Genomic DNA, 25703 nt, shown 5'->3' with positions numbered 1-25703 from the left:
ATCTTCGAATGGATCTTTGAATTTTAGATTAGATCTAGCGAACAAATATACTAGACGGGGTTGCTATGGTTCTTCTATAGGAATAGATTTCACAGCCAATAAGGAGCTGTAGTGCCAACTCATTCCTCATATATTGAATGTTAAGTAAATACTCGTTGGATGTTTTGTCCTTATCACTGTCGTGATTTTTGGGTTTATAAGTTTATTAAAATATCCAAAATAAGAGTTTTGTATACAGAATTGGATTACCTACGTAGGGACGTAATCCAAAAATAAGTTATTATAATCGTGACAATTAATTTAGTATTGCTTTTTCAGATTATTCATGTTGTGTCCTGCATACAAGAGACATAGTGAGGCGATACTTAACACGCTCTTCCGTCTGCTGGCAGATCAGGACCAGAAAGTGAGAAATGCTGCAGCTAAAGCGATTGCCAAGTATGTCAAAGTTTAAATTAATTGACAATTAAAATAGTGGGAATATAAACAGAAAATTGCACTCGTAATATTACGTTATTTAATATAAACATTTATGCATCTATTTCATTGATTTCTTTCGCAACTAGGCTATTGTGCTAGACAAACGTGTCGATTGTTTGGCCTAAAAAATATCGTTTTCCTGAAGATTTCATTAAAAAAAATATTGTCGGCATAGTTGACGAACATTCTTTTATAAATTGCGACCGAAAAGGCCGTGAATTACTTTGTCAAATCAATTTTATTCTAGCATCACACCAATAATTCACCCGAAACCTCGAACGACCCCTGTCACAATGCTAACAGAAACATCTCGACAGATGAGTCAACTGTTTTGCTCTGACGATAGACGCCTTTCGCTAGAGCGAGTGAGAGAGATGTATTTCTATCAGGACCTACCCGAACAGATGAAGAGTGGAGATATATTGAAAGATAAGGACACATTGATAGTGATGTTAGCGGATATTATGGGGAGACTCATGGCTTCTAATTGTAAGAACTATACGGTGAGTGCCAATTTATGACTATATATTCATAAAATATATATATGATATGTGTTATAGTTTTTATACTTCAATAAATGTAACTCAATACCCGTGCGATTTATCGGTCAGCTGTAATGTATTTATTATTTATTAAAGTAAAAGACATCATTACATTTTCTACAGTATAGGTTAATAAAAAACAAAATTTGTAGTTTTCAACGATAAATTTTAGTTTTTACTAGTGATTACATATTTAAAAATACTTATCCGCTTAACAATGCGAATGTAGTACCCGAACGGGGCTTAACAATCCTTTTTTTAATTGCCCACTAACGAATATATCTAGCTGTATTTACAGAAGAGCATTTATACTTTGTAAATACGAACGTCCATACGAATCTTTCGTAAATAAAGTTATAATGTTTTAGCAAGGTCTACTTTCCACCTTACGTGACATATGTCAACGGTGGTCACCATGGCATCATAGCGCATACCGAGGTCTGGGTATATTGGCCTACTGTCTTGCGAGAATTGAATGCTGCCCTGGTATTGTGCCTCTCCATACTACCTGTCTTGATATATGCCGGCTTGTATACCCAGGTAATCTATATAACATCCTATTAATTAAACAAAAAACATATTTTCCTTTTTAACTCTTAACGTATTAGTAGGTACGAACATATACTACATATATTATAAATGTTTAGACTCGTTTGAGATTTTTTTTTTATAAAATAGGGGGCAAACGGGCAGGAGGCTCACCTGATGTTAAATGATACCGCCGCCCATGGACACTCTCAATGCCAGAGGGCTCGCGAGGGCGTTGCCGGCCTTTTAAGAATTTGTACGCTCTTTTCTTGAAGGATAATATTTTATAAACTTTTTCAAAATTTTGTAGCTGAAATTCACGATATAATGCGGGACAAGTCTAATCGTGACATATTCGAAACACAAGAAGTGAAAGAGAAGTGGCAACACTTGGACAATGATAGAGTTGCCAGCCTTTCGGAAAAATTCCTTCAAGTGACGCTGAAAATGCTGAACGTCCTCGTTCATTTGATTGAGGAGGTCAACCCTAATGTCCATATTCATAAGAGTGGAATTGCTTTGCCTGGAAGTCCAGTACGGCGGAAGACACAAGGTAAACATAACATTTACATAATAGAGCAGACCCGACAAGGAGCATTCAAGTATAACGTCACGCAATTTTTGTAGATTCTTAAGCCGTAACGTTATCTGTATCCAATACCCTCTTTATACCTAAAAGTTACTATTGTGGTGTAAAGTACTGGAAAGTGGAAAATAATATTAACAATAACGCGTAATTCCATCCCTGACCCGCATCGTAACGTTTTACAAAAGGACGTCACATAATACTTTAACGCTCCCAAAGACGTCCTGTACACACGACAAATTGTGAGTCAATTAAGCTTTGGCAGAGCTTTTACATGTCTGTTTATACATATTATTTATATTTTTTATTTGGATTTTATTTAATTTAATTTTAGTTATAGTTTCATGTTATTTTGAGTTTTTTTGTTAATTAATTATGCACTTGTACGTTACCCTCTGTAGAATACCTACAGACTTTTTTTTTATTGTCCCATATTAGGGTTGCCTGGAAGAAATCGCTTGTTAGCGAAGAGGCCGCCTGTTGCCTAATATCTACTTACTATGTACCTACTTACTTTTTATTTTTTTATTTGTATGATTATGTATATTATGGTAACAAAGTATAAAATACAAAAATATAAATTAATTAATTAATACAAAAATTTTAAACTTAAATTTACCTATTATCGAATCCACTTGAACATAAATAATTTCATAAAACTCGGTCCAGCAGTTTAGGACGAAGAGTAATCCTTTGAGAAAGATATATATTTTTGGCACAATAGTGTATGACGGCGGTGGTAGGTAGTTGGTACAAAAAAGACAGCGATATCGAGCGCTAGCGGCACGTGCACGTGCACGTGACGTCATCGCCCCACTACGTTTCGGGTTTATAAAACCCGAATCGCCGCTGTATCGGCACGTCGTAGGTGGCCCCGACACATACTAACGGATCCGGACGATTCAATTACCGTAGCGAACGATAAATTAAAAGCCGCCCGCGCGGCCAATAATAATAATAAAAATACACAGATTAGGGTAAAAAACCGCCTTCACCGTGAAAGGCGAGGACCTTTACTTCGCACTTCGCTCACTCCAGTGAGCTTCCGTCCTGCCCTTCAGGCGATTGACCACCCCGCGACGGCCCAAGCCGAGGTTCGAGTCTCACAGCAGACGCCCTTGCGCTAGCCGCGGGATAAAACGCCATTCTGGCCGAGCTACGCTCGCCAAAACAGTTCGAGCTGAGCTGTAAAGGCCCTTAAGGCCAACAGCGAGATTCCATTCTCAAAAAAAAAGTATCGGCACGTTTTTCTCTGGTTCCGTCGAGGTGCACGGACCGCACTCTTAACCGACCTCTTTCCCTCACTGCTATTATTTTTATTGATTAAACTAGCTGACCCGGCAAACTTCGTTTTGCCATGTATATTATTTATAGGAAACATTTTTTTAGTTCAATGAAAATAACTATGTACTATAATAAAAAATAGGGGTTGATCGTAGAGGGGTGACAATTAAGGTATTGTCAATTATATTTTTGTATGTTGTATCATAAAAAAATAAAATAAAAAAATATTTAAAAAATAAAATTTTGGGGTGGACACCCCTTATCAGTTAGGGGTTTGAAATATAGATAGTAGCCGATTCTCAGACTTACTGAATATACATTAAAAAAAATCATAAGAATCGGTCGAGCCGTTTCGGAACGTGAGTGACGGAGGGTCAGAGTGTGGGAACGAACATTGTGACACGAGAATTTTATATACATAGAGATTATTAATAAAATTGTATTTCGTGCTTTACTTCTGATGTCTGAACCAATTCCGACATATATATGAGAGTAATGTGTATGTAAACAAAACAGTTAATAATAATGTCTATTACCCTTTTTTCATTGAATAACTTTTTTAGAACTAACTCCACGAAAAAGCAGTTTAAGTTCCGATACAGTTGATGACAAAGGTCTTAAGAAAAAAACGCACGTGCCTCCAAACAGTTTGAAAGCCAACTTCGTCGGACATTTCTATACTGAACCCGTTTATATGAAGCTCTACGATAATTTGAGGGCAACTTATTCTAATCACAAGGTAAGCTTTGACTATATCTATAACTATATATATAAGGAAAACACACTTCAAGGGCCTTACTCTGTAACTTGTAATAACGATATCTTATTAATGAATTTTTGTTCCACGGGAATCCGAGGTTGCGAAATCAGCGCTACTGACATTAAGAGAACCATTAGAACAACTAATAATAATTCTGTGGTACTGCAAATGGGTCTTAGTCGTTTTTCGTTTCTCGATAATTTTTCCGGCTATAAAGGAATATCAGTCACAGAGGACTGAGGTCTGCATCAGAAAAACTGGTGTTTCACGGTGAAAAGTAGTTTGAGTTGGTTGGAGCACTTGGTTCTCTCTACTAACCTGGATACGTGGTGCCTCGTGAAGAGCTGCCGTTCAATGATGACTGAGTGAGGGAGTGAACACCGTGGGGGGTGTTGTCTTTAAAGAAGTTTTTTTTTAATCTCGCTGTTGGCCTTAAGGGCTTTTACAGCTCAGCTCGGGCTGTTTTGGCAAGCGTAGCTCGGCCAGAATGGGAAGTTTAATTTAATGAACAGTTGCCAGCATATAGAAACTGTTAAACAAAATAATACCGCGTTTAAAATGCAATAGCCGCCATCTATTTATCATTACGTTTTACCTATTTCAGATAAACCTCGATCCAAAAGGCAGTATATTCTACGATTTCCTTTCAACTACACTAAGCTCTCTGGCAATACAACTAGAATTGTCAACTGAAGTCGAAATCGGTCCTATCACTGAAGAATTACTTTACTACCTAAAAGTTATCATGCCCCTATGCCCGGAAAATACAGTATACTGCGTGACTCAGCTTTTGAAATGCCTTTTCGGGACGAATATTATCAACCAGTACGCTGATTACATGAGTATTGCCAATAAAGAGGAGAAGAAGGAAAAATCCAGTTTCTTTGACGATGTCATGCTGATAAATAATATGAGTATTGAGTCAGAGTCTAGACGTAGTAGCGTCTGTTCCAATATAAGTCAGAAGTTTTTGGAGAAAAATCCGAGAATTATTAGAGAGCGAGAATTGTTGATTGCGCTGGAGAATTTCAATAAAAACAGGATGGAAAGGAAATGGGGAAATAATAAGAAGGAGTTGGAGAGGTATATTCGATTGTTCGAGCCGGTTGTCATACAGGCCCTTAAGGTATGTGAGCCTGACAGATCTTGATACACATATTTAATGATTAGAATTGGTTGACATACATTGGAGACTGGTTTCAGATGAGAATTTGACTCGTGGTACTTCTCATCCATCAATGTCAATTATTAAGTGGCAGATATGTACGTTATAATTAATCACAATTAGTGATCCTAATCATTTATTTGTATTTGTTTAAAATCGGAAGAAACGGTTTCGACTACACAATGTGTTATGCGGTTAAAAATATATTTTACGCTGATATACTTTATCGAACTCATAACTACTAGAACATTCGATTCGTAAAGAAAATGTTTAATTGGCAACACCTTATATGTTTGGATAATTGTATGATTATTTTTTATATTAATTCCATATAATTTGGTTTATCGGTCCATAGACGTACACAGTAGCCAGTGCAACTGGTGTATGGAGCTCAGTGCTGTGTCTCCTTGGAAGGCTTCTGGCTTTGCGTGTCAACTACTGCATGTTGGATACCGACCAGCTATTCATTGGATTTCTCATGAAGCAGCTGGAACTGCTTGAGCATCATGAGATACCGTAAGTATTTAAACTAAACCTTAAATAAAATTGAATCATTATAACCATTTAAGGGTAATATTTTTATAAACTTTAAAAATATTTCAGGAATTGCTGTGATTTAGTCAAAAGTATTATGTTGTTCCTGGTGCAATTATCCTCATCAAAGCACCATACGAAACAAATTATTGAAATTCCTAAGGTATATAATAATAATAATAGTCTTTAATTCAGATACATTTACATTTAAAAACATTTCAATCCTCTTCTAGTGTATTGGTGTGCCCTTTTTTGGCAAAGGCCTCCTCCAAATCCCGCCATTCCTCTTTGCACTCTCTGCCAGGTACCACCAGCTGTTTCCTTAATTTGGTGTATTATTCTTCTATGTTCGTTCCTTCGTTCGTTTGGTGTACCAGTTTAGTAGTTTTCTGCTCCACTTTTCTTTTCCTCTTGCCATTCTCTATTTGCCTCTGTATACTTTTTTTATCTTCTTTTCTTCCCTATCATACATCGTTCCATCGATCTTCGACACATCTGTAGCTTCGTATGCCGCGCTTTAGTAGGCGCCCAAGTTTAAGATCCTGATTTTACTTACCTGTACTACGTATATACTTTCTCTTAGGAATATTTTTTTTTAATATTCTTATTAATCTGCTTTCGACTTTAACCTCCTCAATTCTATTCGAAATTTTAACTGCGGTAACGTAAAGTAAAAACACTTTTCTTAACTAGCGATAATTGTTTAGTTTGATAGTATTAAAGACTAACTTAGATATTGATTTTGAAATACTTTATCAAACACACGATAATAGGCAGAAATAATATTTCTTACAATTTTACGTAGTAGATTTCATTAACATGTAGAAAATTGCAAGATATGTAGTTAATTTTTCTCATTTTTATTTAAGCTTATTCAACTGTGTGATGGTCTGATGGCGTCAGGTGCTCAAGACGAATGTATCGCAGGCTTAGAACCTGTAGCACTAAAAGTTTTCAGTAATATAGGAGGATCTGGAATAGGTAATTACTCTTTTGACTTTAATATGTAAACAAAATAACTATAACAATATATTTTAATGTTTGTTTATGACAGTTAATCATTTATTAATTATTTAATTCGGGCCCCTTTTATAATGTAAAAAAGTTGTTTAAATATATGTAACTGGGAAACGTGTATTATATTTTTAAACTATAATTATCCAAATCAGTTTTTTGTATATAAAATTGCTCATAAAAATGGTTTAGTTCTAGTTCTTTTTATTAAGTCTTAAATGTGTTTTACATGAGCATGTTATCGGATAGATCCGTAGTTTATGGATTTATGGACTTATTTGTGTGATGCCTTTGTTATTTAAGGTACTGGCGGATTAGGTCGTGCCCAACAGCAAGAGATTCAGGCAACCAGAGAAGTTCTGTTTTATATGTTGCAAAAAACTATGCATCTACCTAAGGTATACATTAATTGCTATCGTTGCTTTGTCAATTATTAAATTGTATTAACTAAGCTGTGTTGACATTTAAACGGGCAATTCTCAACCTTGAGGATTGAGTTGAGATCAGGCGCTCATACTCGAAAATACTCATACTTTCTTGTAAAGAGAATTAAATTGATGCAGAAATCTAAGGGTTTATAAGGGTTCTAACGACATTATTAACATTTTTGGAGAATTCTTAACATTCCTTTTATGAGTGACCTAACTCTAAATTTTTTATTACAGGTGTTAGAAGTAGTATCGTGTGTTATATGTCTGTCACAAGAGCAACCAGAAAATCAGTACCGTTGGTGTGAACTCGCAAGTGATACATTATTGCACGTGCTCGCTGAACGCAGCGCCGAATGCGAATATGCGCACGCGCTACGATCGCTTGAGTCGTTACTTGAAACTATATCAAAGGATGTGCTTCTGGAACAAACAAGAGTTGAAATGTTGCTTAAGATTTTGTTCAAAGCTCCACCAGAGCAGGTATGAAATTATATTTAACTATTTTTGTGTGTGTTACTTTTCAACAGTTTAGATTTGCATATTAAAACTAATGCTTATAAAGCATTAAAAAACATAGAGTATAAGAAATCTGTTGAAACGACTTAAACCACGCGAAGTTAGTTTTGTCTTAAAATGATTTGATTACTTAGACTACCTTTTTGTAGCTTCATCCGAAGATATGGAACATTTTGTTATGCTACCACAATGTTCGATTTTCCGGAAAAAAAACTGAAGTGCTATATAAGAAAATGTTAATTTTAAAAAAAAATTTTTTTTCAATTTTTCTCTTCATAAAAACCTTCTTCAGAGTTAAAGGAATAAATAAAAAAAATACTCGAACTGGAACGGCCGTCTTCGAGTTAGGCCATTAGCAACACTTTTTGTGTTTATATAGATGCACACTAATCATACTGATTCAAAACTTAAGGTTCATTCTAGAAAGTTCGAATAAGCAATTCTTGTCGAACACGGCAAATAGTTCCATGTATATTATGTTGAATTAAGGTACATGTAGGTAAATGTTCATATAAATTTTAATATTACATCATTTTTAGGCAACGACACCACGAAAGTTAAAGTTACGCTACCTATCTATCATATTGGTTCTTCTTCGAAAAGTACTCGTACTTATTCCAGAAAGCGAGATCCTGCTATCAATAAACTACCTAAAAGCGACTTGTATCGCACCGCAGTCAATATTCTTCAACGTAAAACCCAACATTGACCCCTTAAACGTCCAAAACGTTAACGAAACGTGTGCGAATTTATCGCCCGATGTGATCCTAGTACGATTTCTCTTCAAAACGTTAACGTATGCCATGATAGAGCTGGATGATGTAACTAGTTATGAAGCGCTATCGGAACATGATGAATTGCTGTACTCTGTGAGCGTTGGACTCGTAGTGCAAGTTAAACATATGCTGCATTTGACCAGTGAGTATATCATACATAAATATTGTAGATCTAAATTTTTTATTTATTTATTTACACAAATCAAAAATCATATTTCAATAAGCATAAAAGCAGTGGCGTAACTATATCTTCTGGGGGGGGGGGGCAGAATAATGGGGCCCCAGTGGTAATTTATTTTGATGGAGTCCATTCAGTAAAAATCGTCACATTGTACTCAGTTTAATTTTAATAAACTTTGAGATTTTCAGCGTACACAAATAGACGTTGTATGTGTCCCACTAAAACCACAATAAAATTCCTCTCTTAGGCGAGAGGGAATGGTCTGTAGATCCCACGCTAGCACCATGCGTATTGCATTCATCCATAGATTATAATATCTCAATACATTCATCATCTATTTGCAAGCATTTCGATGAAGGATACGTGAGGAAACCTGAATCCATTTACAATGAAATAAAAATAAAATGTTTAATCTCGCGGCCTCTCGGGCAGAGGCCCTCTTGGGTCGGGGGCCCCTGGGCATTTTGCCAGCCCTGTCACCCTTTTGTTACACGTCACTGCATAAAAGAACATTATATATATTGGGTGTACAGGATGGGGAAGATTATTGCTTTTTCGGACGAAAATTACTGAAACAAAATGTCGCAATGCCGCCCAATATAATATGCTAAACTGTTGGACTGGACTGGGTGTTATTAAAAAATTGTTAAAGTTTTACCCAATATGCCGTTATCTGAGATAAATTTATTACCTTCGTCTTTCACATAAACATACTTTCAGATGGTTGCGGGTTCCCATTGACGGCAAAGAGTGCCCAAAACCTTCTACACCAGGAACAGAGTGGCTTGAATACTGGCCTCTATAGTCCCGATGAGAATATTCCACTGGACGATCTCAATCGACGAGTCTTAAGGGCCCGGACTGCTCTGACAATGCACTGGTCACATTTACTTATCAGGTACATACAGTCCTAGTAACGTAATACTTCAACAAATTGTCTATAGTTGCATCAACAAGATTATTTTCCAATTACGAACCAATTCGATTTAGGGTCCATCAAAAAAAAAGCATACCAATTATTTAAAGGTCGGCAACACACGCGCCCACTGGCATTGAGAGTGCCCATGAGCACGGGCGTATTGCTTAAAATTAGGTGAGCCTGTTACTTGTTTGCTTCCAGGTACTAGAAGCTTTGTTCTTCGAAAATAAACTATTAAACATTTTGACAACTATTTGATAAAATTTGGAACGGTTTTCATAGTTCGACATTCCTTTCATACAGTGCTAAAACCATTTTGTCAACGTTACTTTTTGTCAACGTCCCAGTATTAATTGTGCGTATAGATTGTTAAATCTTTTAGAATGCCTGAGTCTAAACACCGGCTACATAGTCAGTCACAATACTGATTCAGAGGATTGACGTATGTGTGTATTTGCAGGTTAAATTTCCTCTCTCATAAATACTGGCAGAAACTTATCGGTTTCTCCCGTAGTTTGCCGTTAAGTGCTCGTGCCGCTCATTACGCGCACGCCGCTCACGCTGACGCTACGCAACTGGCTGTGGCGTTAGCTTACTGCGAGTATTTTGTGAGTATCAAAATACGAAATAAAGCTATCATACTTTTCAATTTTATTCTATTTGTGTACTACAAAATATACTGTTAAACTAAGTCTATATAGTCTTAAGTTGACACAACCTATACTATGAAATAAGGTATACATGTATTTTAGGAATTACTTTCAATTCTTGGGAAATGATGCAATTTATACGTCACGTACTATATACTTATTACTTACATTAATAGTTGGTAAAATACCAACTATAAAGATACGGAAGGCACATGCGTTTTCAAATGAGATTGGTTTTCCGTGTTAAAATCAGCTTCCTATATCCCATAACAAAACACGTGATTCAAGGTATACAGTACCATATGGGCCTTAGCCCCGCAAACATATTTCGGCATCGTAAATTATCTCGTGCTTGCGTCCAAATTCGAATACTTATTGTTTCGAGGTCCTTGACAACTCCATCCCGCCAACCCCGAGTTTTCTCTTGCCACCAGATTTTAAGTTCAGTAAGGACCTTGGAGTTCTACTATCTGCCATGCGTATAACCGATTATACTAGTTGTTAAAACGAAATCGAAGACATTCTGTGGTTTCCAAACACTATTCGTTCGTCGTTTGACAAAAGGGGTTAGGTAACCTAACAACGCATTGAATTCAATCCTGAAAATTTAAGTCTAATTGTATTTATATAGTGCAACAAAACCTTACAGCTTCTTACGTGTGCGGTAATCCACAGACATACCTTAGGACAGACAGACCTTAGGAGGCGAATACTCTAACCGAATGTAATTTGTAATTAAGGCTCTCCCATAGGTGGAAAATGGTCTAGGAGAAGTTGTCCACTTATCGTGGTTAGTGGGAAGTCGTGCACATACCCTGGTGTCTCACTGCACTGAACCACTTGTGGCCGCGTTGCTGTCGGCCCTGCAACGATGCTCCGCAACTAGTGCCTTGCTGCTTCATGCAATTGCTGCTAGGTGTCAGCCTTGTTTACAGGTATTTAACTGCACAAACAAGTTTTAATACTCACAAATATTTTTACGTTTCCCGATATTTTGTGTGCTATAGAGTTTGTTTAATTGGTTGGTTGGTTGACTGGTTCAAATAGAGAAAATGTCGTTGGATTGTCCATTTATCGAGATTTTTCCCCAACACTACCGAATGTATACTTTTTACCATTTTTATTTTAACTAGGTTTCTTAAAATACGCTTTTGATTGCAGGGTGAATTTGCTTTGAATACGTATAAAGTGCTATCCTCATGTCATGAAAGTCAGTTAGGACCTTTGGTTTTCTTCATATGTAGAATCATTGGCAAGTTGGAGCCTTCAATTGGTGCAAGGTAATAACACTTTTTAACCGGCTTCATATTTTACCGTATCAAATCTACAATAGTGTAATTTGTGTAAATTGCTTTAAGTTTATCTGAAAATATAAAGAAGAACGGTAAAGGTAAAATATTCCAAACTACCCTCGGTTTACCTTGATTTAATTTACTCAGTAAACATTTCCCTGCATTTTAGATTCTCGCAGCTAGCGATAGAGAGATGCAAAGATTTACGAGATATGGGTGAAGATGGCGTGAAAAAGCAGCTCAGCAAGGAAGATGTTCAAGTGGCTTTGGAACTTTTGCAGCGGGACCGGGCACATCAAAGGTTCGATTTTACTACCGAAAATAAAGCTTTGAATTTATCAGCTAACCAGAACAAAACGTTATCTAACCTACCTATCTAAGGCAAAATGAATTCGACAATTTTAATTTTATTTTTTTATCGTAATTTACTAAAAATGTTTTTCAGATACGCAAGTCTAGTCTCAGAGCTTAACGCCCTGGCATCAACTGTGTTTGATTTGTCACCTCTTGACTTAGCTCAAGAGCGAATCGTTAATCCGCAAACGATTCGTACTACGACAATAGATCACCAATGGCTGTTGTTACAGGCTAAGACGCGGTAACTATAATTTCCTCGCATTTTAGTAAAATATGCTTGCATTAACAAAAATATATGTAACACAGTTATTAAAAAAACTTGTTCAGATATAACTATTTAAGTAATATTTTAGGTGCTGTCAGCGCGATAATTCTCTACCAATGGTGTCTCGATATAATGATTTAGCGAACTTACTTTCGAAACTACCTCTCGAAGATCTTACAACTATTATGTCCTGTCCAGAGTTTGACAGAAAAATGATTAGTGTATGTTTCAAAGTCACCTGTAATACCTTCGTAAGGGAATTTCTAAGCTCATTATCAGTAAACGAATTGAAAGAGACGGAAGAAGAGACGGTTAGGCAGCAAAGAGAGATGGCAAGAAGTAAAGAAGAAATGACCGCGTCAGTTGACAGTAATAAGTTAAATGTCAACATACACGTTTTCAAAAAGAGCGATAACAAAGAATCAAAATCCCAATTCTTTATTCCCATGACTTCAATTGACAATGAAGTTCAAGAAAGCTTCGGTGGTTTGACAATCACAGAAGAGGAATGCGAAATATCCGTCCCAGAGTTGCCGAAATTGTACATAGCCAGTGTATCTACATTGGACAAGTCGTTGGCAGAAATTTTAAGACTCTTCCCAAAACAGAACCGACCGCTGAGTCAGTCCGAGAATTTTAGCCTTAACAAAGAACAGACAATTGATAGGTACACTCGGCGCTGTCATCAAGTGTTCCAAGACAAATTGTTTTACCAAGAGTTTATGACAATACAAACAATTCTTTCTGGTTACCTAAAGTCGTTAGACAAAATCATCACCGTTATAGACGAAACGGACTGTGACCTTCTAGAAAAATGCATAGAGAATCTTTTGCCTAGTTCTTTATCTCGTAACTTGGCCATTTTTAGCGTAGTATCTCTTCAGTATTTGTCATTTTTGATAAGCAACAAAAAAGTAGTGGAAGCACCGGTGAACGCCGAAGTTTCGTTTCGGGCTAATTTACCCACAGATAATATTTGCGTAGATAACGTTTTGAGGCTGACCACAAAGAATGTTGCGAAAGCTTTACGCTTTGAGGAGATTTGGTGCGAACTGAACACTGAAAGTAACTTGAACAGGGTACAATCAGCTATATGTTGTTTATACGCGATTGTGAAGTATTTAGTCAAGGATCGAAAGCCGCTGATCTCAAAGACCCATATACACGCGGAAGACGGTCCCAAAGCTGATATAATGATAACTGGGAACAAATTGATTACATTAATTGAATATTGGGAGGAGAATTTCTATGTGAAAATGGAACAATTAGGGAAATACGAGAAGGTTATAGAATGTTTGATTGTAAGGCTGGCTCGATTTGAAGCTGTGAGTACTATGTCTTTAATACCGCCTATAGCGTGGGCGAGTGGAGAAGTTAAGACGCGAGGACCACTTGAGTTGCCCTTACGTGCGCTTCAGGATATGGATGTGTTGCAACCTTTCTTGTTCAGGTACGAGCCTCTTACTTACAAGTCACATAAAACTACAAAATCAAAAACTGTTATAACGACATCGAAGGGATTTACTTAGTCGTAAAAACCGATAGTCGTAAAGCTGATTACTTTGTTACAGCATATATATGGACCTTTGATTTTGGTCAATATAACCGGTATGTTGTTCTAAACGATGTCGTAAACGGTTTTGACTGTATAACATTTTATTTATCTATTTTAGTTTATTAAAGTATTCCTACTACTACTACTAATTAAACAATATTAAAACAATTACATTATACACAAAAACCAAAAACGGAATATACATTCAAACATAAACATAAAGCACAGTTTTACCTATTTATACAAATATAGAACAAAGTATAAATTCATACTAAATTCTAAGATTAATTGATCATTATAATTAATATTTAATATAAAGGTAGAGTAACAAAACCAATATTAATAAAAGATACTAGAGTTTTTTTTAATATTTTTTTTAAGCATTCTTCGTCATATTAAATATATCTATTTGCTGGGAATTTGTGTTATAATCTGTAGGTATACGATACATGGCTGAGTAACGTAAATAGTTTTTATTTTTGGAATTTGGAATTGTTTGGTTTGCCTTGTATTGTATGATTTAAGCAACATTTTCAGCCATGAAAATGTTACCCAATCGTCGATAGTGTAAATTAAAAAAAAAACCTGTTTTATAGGGTAAACTTAATAGGTTGGTCCTCAAAGAAACAGTTTGAAGAGATTTGGGTGGGCTTAGTGGGGGCGTTACAAGGCAATGGACCCCATTGGGCGGTGCGTGGCATTAGTCAGTTGTTGGTGACGGCCGCGCCCTGCGTACGAGGCAAGGGTATACTACACGTTCCAAGGGTATATTTACCGTGGAGTGATGGGTAAGAAAAAACCTTTGATATTACATACAAAATGTATTGTGCATGAATTGAATATGATATAGTGAGGTTATATAACCATACAGCAGTGTTGGCCTAGTGGCTTCAGCGTGTGACTTTTATCCATGACGTCGTAGGTTCGATTGCCGGCTGTGCACCTATGAACATTATGTCTATGTGCGCATTTCACATTCACTCACGTAGGATATTGAGAGGAAATCGGCTTGATTTAGACCCAAAAAGCCGACGTGTGACAGGCACAGAAGGCTGATCACCTAAATACCTATTAGATTGACAAATTATCATGAAACAGATACAGAAATCTTAGGCCTATACTTAAAAAGCTTGTACCGCCACTAGTGTATATAATTGTGATCACTAATAGCATGATATCTTCAAGTATTTAATTTAAATTGACGTGCATCTTAATGGTGTCTTTGTGTCTGATGTACTTAATAATCTTCCTTTAATGTAAGATTTCGTGGTTTGGTGATTTTTTTGTCCCGTGTCTTGACCAAATATAAAATAATACAGAATTATAAAACCATCTCCCAATCCACACTTTTATTTATTTTTAGTATGCAAAGATTGCGAAACATCCTTGTTGGGACATCTGCATACAGAATATTTGACGACATAAATTTGGAACGCGTCCCACTACAACAAGACAACATTGCCGGGTATCAGTACGCACAGTTTAGTACCGAGTACCTTAAACTGGCTTCGGGTAAGTTCAACTATTATATGTAATTATTTTGAGATTTCGAAGCGAAAATACGGCCCCAAATGGAATACTGTTCTCACCTCTGGGCGGGGGCTCCCCAGTACCAGCTCCTTCCACTTGACCGTATCCAACGAAGAGCGGTTCGAATCGTCGATGACCAATCCCTCCCCGAGCGGCTCGATCCTTTGGCGTTGCGTAGAGATGTGGGGTCACTCTGCATCTTCTACCGCATTTACCCTGGAGAGTGTTCAGAGGAGTTGTTCGGATTAATACCAGCAGCTGAGTTTCAGCATCGGACGTCGAGGCAAAATACAAAATTCCACCCGTATCACCTCGACGTCCGACGTTCCACGACTGAGCGTTTTTCAAGGCAATTTTTGCCACGCACCACCGCTATGTGGAACCAGCTGCCCACTGAAGTATTTCCGAACCAATTCGACTTAGGGTCCTTCAAGAAAAGAGCGTACAAATTCTTAAAAGGCCGGCAACGCACTCGCGAGCCCTCTGGCATTGAGAGTGTCCATGGGCGGCGGTATCACTTAACATCAGGTGAGCCTCCTGCCCGTTTGCCCCCTATTTTATAAAAAAAAATTAATTCCTTTAGTTTTCGCCAAGATATAACTCTTCTTACAAAAGTACATGGGCCAATTTGTCTTCTTCCTCCGCCTACTTAAGTTTAGTTCAATGCGCTGTTCACATTTTCCATATAATTATTGTTCAAAAATAGCCTCGCCGTTATTTTAGCCACGAGTTAACTGCATTTCGTGCCGGGACGCAGAACTGTTTTATAGTTTCCTATTCAAAGTAAATAATTGAAATTACAAATTGTAATTATGAGAATACTCAAAATAATTTATTTTATATAATTAAATATATCTTTCAGATCTTGTAGACGAAGCCCACTACCGTGTACGTAGAGAAGTGAAACGCAAGCGCAAGTGTACGGAGATAGACGTAAATAGTTGCGTACAGTTATTGATGGATGTCGCTACTGATATGCTTGAACCACAGGTAAATAAAAAAGCTCATTTACAATTATGACGTGTAGAATCAACTAAATTTATTCTAATAAATATTTTGTCTGCGCTACTTTTATTAACGAGATTATTTTCATTTACTTGAAACTAGATTAAAATAAATTTTAATTAACTTGGAGTTATTATATCATCTCTAAAATTAAGTTAAGTCAAAAGCAGTTAATAAACTAAATGTAAAAAAAAAAATAGTTGGTGTATATTTTTCCGTTTTACTCCTTTTGCCCATAATTAAATATTATTGAATAATTTATAATACTTTTTAAGGCGCCAACTGGTCTGGCAGCCCGTGTTTCCCTACTATCAGCGATAACGAATACCAGCTCAGTATTCAGTTCGGCCAATATATGGCGACGTGCTGGCACTCAACTGAGTGCCTTACACGCCGCTCAGTGGCCCCATGCTGCTTCAGCGGCCTTACACGCTTTAGCCCATTGCCTCCCCGTGCTGCATGCTGCATCGCCAGACGACACGAAACAGGAATTAACGGCAGTACATGAGAAGTTGTTGAAATCTCTGTCAGCAAGTTATGCGCCGCTGCGACAAGCCGCGTTAAGGGGATGGTTGCTGCAATTGCCTTATGCGGCCGCTAGTGATACATTGCCAGGTAAGAATAGCATCTGTACTAAATACTGTATTACATTACTAATACAAAAAGCTATACTTATTTCATAGAAATTGGACATACTCTTAAACATTTTGCGCATTTTAATTGCTTGTTCTTAAATGAAGTAATAGGTAAATTTAAATTAAAACAATATAAAAACCAAAATTGGAACAGAACAAAACGTAAACAAATCAAATCATAAATCTAATATAAAATAGAAGTTATTTTTTGCCTATAATTAAAAAAAAACTAAAAACTTGACGCGTAACCGAAAAACGTGACGCGTACCCAAAAAATGTGACGGTTTTTTTCTTAGACGCCGATTAAGAAGTTTCACTTCAATAAAACAACTAATTTGGGCTTGAATAAAGTATTATTGCAATTCTGTCATTTTATAGATTTACGACAAGTTGTAACACGTCAATTGGCTGATCCGTCCCGGATATCCGTATACGAACAGAGTCTATATTGGGCGGTGTTATTCTCTCTGGCGCCAGACCAATCCCTTTTAGCCGCTAATTTCTTGGCTGCAAACCCCCACCACTATTGTGCGGAACTTGTTGCAAGGGTAAGTCGAAACTTCTAATGTCAAATGGGGTTTGAAATATTTTTTCTGTCAGTTTTAAATATACGCCATGGACTCAAATAATAGTGTTGACACACTGTGATATATGTTGTGTTCCGAAAGCTTAATAACTTTTAACATTTTTTAACTTAATTATATTACATGAGATAGTGTCCAGTGACAATACTTACCGAATATATTATTAATTTCTATTAATCTGTCTTAATGTCTGTATTAAGATTATCTCCCCTCAGTTCCTATGTTAGTTTTTTTCCCCACTTAACCCTAACGTGCACTAGTTCACAAATTCGAACAGTTCAAAAAAATCGTTCTAAAACTTCTTGTGCTAACAACTAAAAAATGTGTTCTCGACATTGACGTGATTGTGGTGCCTTCGTTCATGAGCTCCAGAAATATTAAAAAAAATCAACCTTTTTAGATTTGGGCCTCAGATTTCTGTATCTGTTTCATGATCATTTGTTAATCGAGTAGGCAAGTATCGTATATATAGTAGTATAGGTGATTAGCCTTCTGTGCCTGACGCACGCCGTACTTTTGGGTCTAAGGCAAGCCGGTTTCCTCACGATGTTTTCCTTCACCGTTCGAGTTAATGTTAATTGCGCACATATAAACAAAGTCATTGGTGCACAGACGGGATCGAACCTACGACCTCAGGGATGAGAGTCGCATGCTGAAGCCATTAGGCCAACACTGCTCCATATAACCCCTAACATAATTTTAATAAGAACGATTCTTCAAGATGACTATATACTAGAAAATTAGTGGCAATGTGTCAACACCTAGACTTTTTCAATTACAGGAACTCAATTTGTTTTATAATAAGCATTATCCAATTAATGATTTATAAACTTTAAAGGTAAAATCTCATCATATTAGATGTAAATTAAATTGAGTTACATAACAAACGTCAATAAATATTCCATTACTTTTTTAGTATTGATAGTAATAGTACAAAATAATATTCCAGGGTATTATATCTGTGTTACGAAGGCAAGTGTTGCCAAAAGATGTCAAGAAAACTCTTGTAGAAAAACTTTTGGAAAACATGAACAAGTACTCTGAAGAACACGCAGTACAAATACTTCTTGTTCATCTGTTTTCTGGTGAGTACAATTTCATAATTAGTTTTACTAATTCTATATTGGAACTTATTATAATGTAATTAAATAGTTTTGTTAAATTGACAGGTCAATTTAAGAAGACAGGTCTTGTTTCGTGTATCATCTATTTTCATTAATAGTCACATTATTTCTAGCGCATTTTCTTGGATCTTATATAAGCCTCCAAATAGTGGTAACTTTGTCTCCAAATTTATTCATATAGGTAACGCAATGTACACTTATGAACGTCAACAAAGAAATACATATTAAATGCTTCTAATTTTACTATTGCTGCCAGTTCTCGAATCCAGAGCGGAGAACGGACGAGAAGAACTGGCATTAAACTCTCCGCCACTCTTTTTAATCGCCAATGTTTATGTTTATCATAATGTTTGTAAGGAGCTGCAACCATTACACCGTGTTCCACATGACATCATAAGTAATTAATAGTTAATTATTAGTGTAAAAAAAAACAAAGATTTGTTCTCTATTGGCAGTAGGCATGGTGAAATAGGAGCACGAACTTACACTCGTGAGAACAAAACGCAAATACATCGACGAAATAACTAACATCACCGCATACGCGAATTCAAGTCCGACCAGTCACCCCAAGTAGCACCCGTTCACGAGTATGACGCATGGCCAGCCATCGACCCCTGGACATATTTTAGATATTATCACTCTAAAGACAAAACATTATAAAACTAATTGAGAAAATCTACGTTTACAGATAATAACATATTTCATATTTCTCTTACATGACTATTGTAAAGAAAAGTTAAATCTTGTTTAATATCGAAGGTTAATATGCTTCCACCTATATTGATCGCGTCGTTATAGTACATAGTTTGACAGAATTGGATTAGTTTTCTTACATACAATTTCTGAATTTCGCATATATACGTAATATATAAGAACGTACTCATTAATATATTTATTTTACAGCAGATAGCAAACTTTTATCGTCAGGCCGTCGCGAAGTATCAGACATGGATCCTGACGTACTCATGAGCGCAATGGAACGTATAACGCGCTTATACACATCTTTACGTCACGTTTCACGTCCCGACGTACAAAGTATATGTGGCAATGCATTGCGGCATTTATTAAGAGAGACTCTACCACCTGCTGCGACACTAAGCCGAGTCTTAATAGAGCTGTTAGATACATGCAGAATGGCTGAGGCAATTGTGCCTGACCCTTTGAGTGATAGAGACGTCTGCGTGCGCGCAGCTATCGCTAACTGCGAGGTTGTTTTTGAGGTAAGAATCGCTGCATTATTTATTTCAATTTTTTAGTTCTTTGACAGCTTATGGTATGAAATAATGTAAATAGCTTAATTATTGAAGTTTATTTAATGATACCTATAAAAATTTTAAATCATTATATAAATATAATCAAACCAATTAATATATTCCTAGGAATAAAATAGGAAGTATGTTTCTCTGTCTCTCTACGTAGATTGAGTACGAAATCATAACGCCCTATTGTAAAATAAAAATTGAGTTATTTTTCTTCACATCATCTTTCAGGTATTCCAAACATCAGTTTCTCAGTCTCAATTGCCAGTTCTCAGTGGTTGGTTATTTGAGGCTTTAGGGCAATTAGTCAGTGGGAGGGTCTCCCTTAAGCTCCTCCCACATGTGCTATTGCCACTGTTAGTCGCTGCTTCGCCCCTCCCACTTTTGAGGCATACTCAGTCTCTGGCACTACACGTGTTCCATAGCGGGTTCAATTTGCAAGTGAAACAAGATTTTGGGATATTCAGGTATTTAATTTTAACTTTTTTATTACAAAATGGATTGTACGAAATTGAATCTTGGAAATGAATTTACAATGTTAGCTAAGATTTTTATGTGTTAATAATTATTATTAAATTTCACAAATACACATGATGCATCGATCAAAAACAGTCTCCAAATATATTAAACTTTAATATAGCATTGGACGGAAAACATTACTGTAGTGAAACTTCTTTATAGGCCTTGTAAAAAAATTAACTGTCACATTTTTCGGTTACGCGTCACATTTTCCCGTTACGCGCCATCTTTTTCTTGTTCCTACCACGGTTGAGTCTAAGAGATTCGAAGCCATTAATAACAAAAATATATAATAACGATAACAATGATAGTAATAATTCTATTACAATTGATAAAATTCTGTTATATAATAATATAATAATCTGAGTAGTAATACGGGGAAAATGAAATAATTGTATTATTTGTATTCATGTCTATGCTAATAAAATCCTTTTGTTAAACTTTATCTTATTTAACTTAATTTAATAAATTTCTATAAAGTTGCATATAGTAGATAATTATTCGATAAATAAGGTCATAAAGAAGTTTCACTTCTTACTTGTGTACTACTACTAGTACACGCACACATTTTTATTTACAAGCATTTTTGTATAGAACTCCTCTGCTGACTTGATGTTAAATGATACCGCAGCCCAAACTCTCAATGTAGGAGGTTTATGCTATGAACAAGTTAATTTTGCCTTCATAATAATATTTCAGCGACTTATTCAGGAGCACGAATACTATGTCATACTCCGAGCGTCGTTTGCTTTGTCTCGTGGCTCTTCACTCACAGTTTACAGACCAACAGTTGCTCAGATTGCGAGAGTTGTGTGAAGATAACGAGTATTTGACTGATTTAAGACAATGCTTGCTAGATGTAACTAGCTAGTGGCAAGTTAAATAACATAACAGATAAGGTAACTATTTATTATATTATATATTATATTTACTCCATGTTCATAATATTAGGTTAAATTGCATTTTTTTAACTAAAGTAATCTTTTGTCTCTTTCTGTCAAATCGTATTTACACTGTGATGAAAAGAGATAGACGAGTAATGTTGTAAAAAGCGTACAATGATGCTGATTTATTTCATGAATTGCGATGAACTCGATCTTAAAATTAATGCATTTTTAAACGTTAATAAATCTTTTAATAAACGCTAAATCTCTTTAAAAGCTGTAATTTAAGTGATGTAATAATTATTAAATTGCAATAAATGCGATTATAGAAAGATAATTTAAGGCTTTACCTATTGGTTTTATGTAAACAGTTTTTCGAGGGATCGATTCCCGGTGAAACAATAGTTTCGTGTTAAAACATTTGGAGATGCAGAAATGCGTAGATGCCATGCCATACCATGAAATTTTTGCTATTTGTTTTAGCGATGCATAATTTCTCTTATTTATATTATATCCTATTTAATTAAATTATAAAATATTTTCAGAGACCAATACAAAAGAGCGTTTAATGTTTTTGGAACAACGTTCAGAAGGTGATAGCTACTGAAGAAAATATGTTATAGATTGCTTGGCTTGTAAGAATAATATGAGGTAGAGAAAATCATACAAGAAACTCTTATACTAACAAAAGAGGTAAAAAAATTATATTGAAAGGTTATCTAAAGCTTGTTTCACGAAATTTTAAAATTTGCTTTGTAGACTAATATAATATTCTTCGAAATTTTATTCATAATGTTATGTGGTTAATATTTTAAAAATTAACTGGCAATAAAAGAACGTCATTAGGTGACACTTGACATGTGTCACTAATAATAGACAAGAAATGTTGCCCTATTGTATTTACAATTAACTCATGTGTTCATGCAGAACTAAATTAAGCTTATGTCACACCATATAGAAACAATAATTGGTATAGACTTGACAGTTTTATCTATGTTACATTTATATATTATCTATGTTAGGTGTAGATAAAATTAGATTCTTAGATTATTAGTATTACACATAACAGGCCGTGCAAATGATCTACCAAAATATTTATGTTTCTTACACTTTCTATGTGATTAAAAGAGACAGAAATATTCAGCGTTTTGAGGTGATTTCTTAAATAATATGGAACTAGTACAAATTGTCATCGGAAGTAGATTTTTGTGATATTGCTTGAAATAAAATTTAAAAATTCGATAGCTTTCAGTAATGCCGTGGTTAACCGGATTATTAGCTTTAATGACGTCATTGACATCGTGAGCTACAAATCTTAATGGTAAATGTCACTCAATTTAATAAAAATAAGCCAATATTACAGAAAATATTATTGTTCTAGGGAAAATATCCTAAAGTGTATGTCTTCTTAGGTTAACTTATATTTGAAAATTTATTTCACTTGAGATTTTTTTATTAAAGTTAATTAAATTCTAATTTTCGTATGGACGTATCCCAAAAAACTAGTTGGCTGAGTAAGATGCGCACAAGTCGTTATTTAGTTTCTTTTATACTGACGGTACGTGCAAAATGTTCCACCACGGTATAAAATCCAGATATCGGCTCGACAAACGTACGTGTCGAGACTTATGACTTGGCAAGATTTGTGTATTTGTACCAAGCAAACCACATCACATGTACAATTAGTAAAAAGACCTAGAAACGGCGCCTGCGCATCTAAATCGAGATTAATTGTATAGAACACAGAAATTTAATTTTGTACCTTTCCTTTACCCTCACATTCCTTAATTCTAATCACTTAGTTATTAAGCTAATTGTGTTAAGTTAACTTATTATATAAACGACTAGAACATTACATTATTAGTATTTTTAATTTATAGCCAAATAACTAGTAGTAAAAGTTATAAAAAAATATATATATTTAATTTAATTTTAAACACCGTTCTGAACCTATTATTAATAGACCATCTTTTATTTTAATATTATTTCCATTTATGGTCCGAATATTACAACTACGCGGTTAATTGTGGTGTATTAAAAAGTTAAATTAAAGACGAAATGGTTACGTCACGGACTCTGATTATTTCAACATTTCTAGTTTAATAGGCGTTGAATTTCAACATTCATGTTGTTGCCTCAGTTTTATAAACACCAATCATATAACGTTTCGTCCTGGATATTTATCACCTTCACACATTCTAATCCCCACAGGTTAAAATAAAAATGTGGTGTGTAAAGTCGTTATACCGACGATCATTCACTAAATTTTCTTTATTTTGTATAATTGAAAGATGCGTTTTTTTTTCAATAAATTAACATATACTCGTAAATACAATTCTTTTAATCAAATAACAAATATATGAGATTATATCGCTAATGCAATTCTTGAATGCAAGAATTATTTACTTTTAGCAATTGTTGTTGTACTTAACAATGGAATGCCGCTTTATCTATCTCTATCGCTCGTTCTGCGCTCTCGCTCGCACGCTCGGCTCAGGCTGTACGTGAAAAATGTGTTTATTCTTTATAAGTAGATATGCATTACAATGTGTAAGATTTGGCCTTTTAATTAAAAATATTTTAGTTACCTCAGTGTGACTTCGTTAATCAAATTTTAATGTTCAAAATTGCTACATATATGTAATAGTCTCTTAAGTAGCTGTTATTTCTAAGCGAATCTACTTGTATCCGAACTTCATACCTACAGTGTCTACACGGTAACAAAACGGTAAGGAGAAAAGTTCACTCGTTTTCACCACTTCGTTTCTATACCCTTCTCTAGCAAGTATAATTAAAATAATAATTAAATAAAAGTTATATTTAATGCGAGTGCTTCTGTTAGAAGAATTTATCTGCTTTGCCTAATGAGCTAAGCAAAAATCGCTAAACTTGAACCACATTTTTTGTAGAATGCAGGTTATTTATTAAAAGTACGGTAGAGAAGAATCTTGTAGTGTTAAATTAATTGTAGCACTGAGTGATGTAAAATGTATTTTATTAAATTATATTTGTAAAGCTTCTGCAATAAATTATTTAATTATTTGTGAATTTTAATTATAAGTTGATATTATTTTTCCCCATTATCCAATAATATCCATTTTACTGTACGTTTTGTAATAAAGATTTTCTTTATTACTTTTATTTGCTACTAGCGAACCCTACAGGCGTTATCCTGTTAAATATATAAAAGCCTGGTAACGGACCTCTGGTATTAAGTGTCCATGGGCGGCGATATCACTTAACATCAGGTGAGCCTCCTGCCCCTTTGCCCCCTGTTCTATAAAAAAAACAAATGAAATAATCGAAATAAACACATCAACTTCAAAGAGACCAATTTTCAATCATACTTAACCATAGATATAACATTACGATTTCTAACAGTTGCGTTTGTTATATCATTTTTAACAAGTGAACGGCTAGACTAATACATTATTCGTTTTTCTATTGGTTTGGTTCTATTATATCACGTCCAATGGAAATAGAAGTAAAAATGTTCGTATCATACTTCTAAGCTACCTCCCCAACAGTTCTTAGGCATTGCCCACTTTAGCCGTTCTTTAGTTATTAATATACGACTAGCATGACTTTATTTTATATAAACCTAGTCTAGCCATAAATACTGAAACAAAGTAAAATATTTTTTTTTATATTGCAAATAACATTTATTACTTTTACAGTGTATAAGTTTAATACATAAATATAAAAAAGCTTATACGAAGTGGTCTCCATCATAATCCAAATCATAATCCAGTGGATTAAGATCGGGACTAGACGGCGGCCAGTCATCAGCTCTGATGAAGTCTGAAAAGTTCGTTTCCAACCAAGACTGCGTAGACCGAGCTTTATGACTCGGCGCTGAGTCTTAGAGCTTTGAGCCTATATACGGTCATATTGTTTGTTACAATGTTGCTCAATTGTAATGAAATTCTTATCCGTATATTTTTTTTTGTAGTTGTTTCGGTTTTATCAGCCAATTTTTTTTAAATGTCAGTTCAGAAATGACTAGTACGTCTCTTATAGGCTACAGATCCTAAATCATCTTTTAAAATACGCAACATGGTTCTACGTGCTATCTCCATCTCCCGAGATAAAATCTTTTGTTTTCGGACAGGATTAGGTACTTCGAATTCTTTCCCTTACTGCTTTGACCACCTTTTTTGTACGAACACTACGTACACAGCCAGATCTTTTTCTGTCACAAACAGAGGAGGTCTCGTTGTACCTATTAATAGCCCGATAGACAAACATTTTATTAATACCAAGCTTATGGAGAGTTTAAAAAATTGCATTTGGTTCCATACCTATTTTGTGTAATGCAATTCGGTTCT

General features: G+C 35.3%; 1 protein-coding gene across 1 annotated transcript in view; it reads left to right on the top strand.

The window, feature by feature from the left end:
- The window catches only part of LOC123717807 (huntingtin), a 31395-nt gene extending 6992 nt beyond the window's left edge, over positions 1 to 24403 (top strand). The window contains exons 14-42 of the mRNA XM_045674025.1: positions 319 to 438; positions 728 to 983; positions 1391 to 1562; positions 1861 to 2103; positions 3984 to 4159; positions 4785 to 5306; positions 5701 to 5861; positions 5949 to 6042; positions 6749 to 6860; positions 7197 to 7291; positions 7559 to 7804; positions 8380 to 8758; positions 9518 to 9695; positions 10177 to 10324; positions 11119 to 11301; positions 11528 to 11646; positions 11828 to 11959; positions 12104 to 12256; positions 12369 to 13730; positions 14432 to 14623; positions 15199 to 15347; positions 16228 to 16355; positions 16646 to 16985; positions 17384 to 17553; positions 18539 to 18674; positions 19617 to 19933; positions 20204 to 20439; positions 21191 to 21390; positions 21921 to 24403. Of these exons, the coding sequence (XP_045529981.1) occupies positions 319 to 438; positions 728 to 983; positions 1391 to 1562; positions 1861 to 2103; positions 3984 to 4159; positions 4785 to 5306; positions 5701 to 5861; positions 5949 to 6042; positions 6749 to 6860; positions 7197 to 7291; positions 7559 to 7804; positions 8380 to 8758; positions 9518 to 9695; positions 10177 to 10324; positions 11119 to 11301; positions 11528 to 11646; positions 11828 to 11959; positions 12104 to 12256; positions 12369 to 13730; positions 14432 to 14623; positions 15199 to 15347; positions 16228 to 16355; positions 16646 to 16985; positions 17384 to 17553; positions 18539 to 18674; positions 19617 to 19933; positions 20204 to 20439; positions 21191 to 21362 (6691 nt within the window). The 3' untranslated portion in view covers positions 21363 to 21390; positions 21921 to 24403. The remainder of the gene's footprint in view (positions 1 to 318; positions 439 to 727; positions 984 to 1390; positions 1563 to 1860; positions 2104 to 3983; positions 4160 to 4784; positions 5307 to 5700; positions 5862 to 5948; positions 6043 to 6748; positions 6861 to 7196; positions 7292 to 7558; positions 7805 to 8379; positions 8759 to 9517; positions 9696 to 10176; positions 10325 to 11118; positions 11302 to 11527; positions 11647 to 11827; positions 11960 to 12103; positions 12257 to 12368; positions 13731 to 14431; positions 14624 to 15198; positions 15348 to 16227; positions 16356 to 16645; positions 16986 to 17383; positions 17554 to 18538; positions 18675 to 19616; positions 19934 to 20203; positions 20440 to 21190; positions 21391 to 21920) is intronic.
- Positions 24404 to 25703: the final 1300 nt, after the last annotated feature.

Source organism: Pieris brassicae, chromosome 2, assembly GCF_905147105.1.
Source record: "Pieris brassicae chromosome 2, ilPieBrab1.1, whole genome shotgun sequence".
In the NCBI taxonomy this organism is placed as follows: domain Eukaryota; kingdom Metazoa; phylum Arthropoda; class Insecta; order Lepidoptera; family Pieridae; genus Pieris; species Pieris brassicae.
This window is presented reverse-complemented; position numbering and strand designations above follow the sequence as displayed.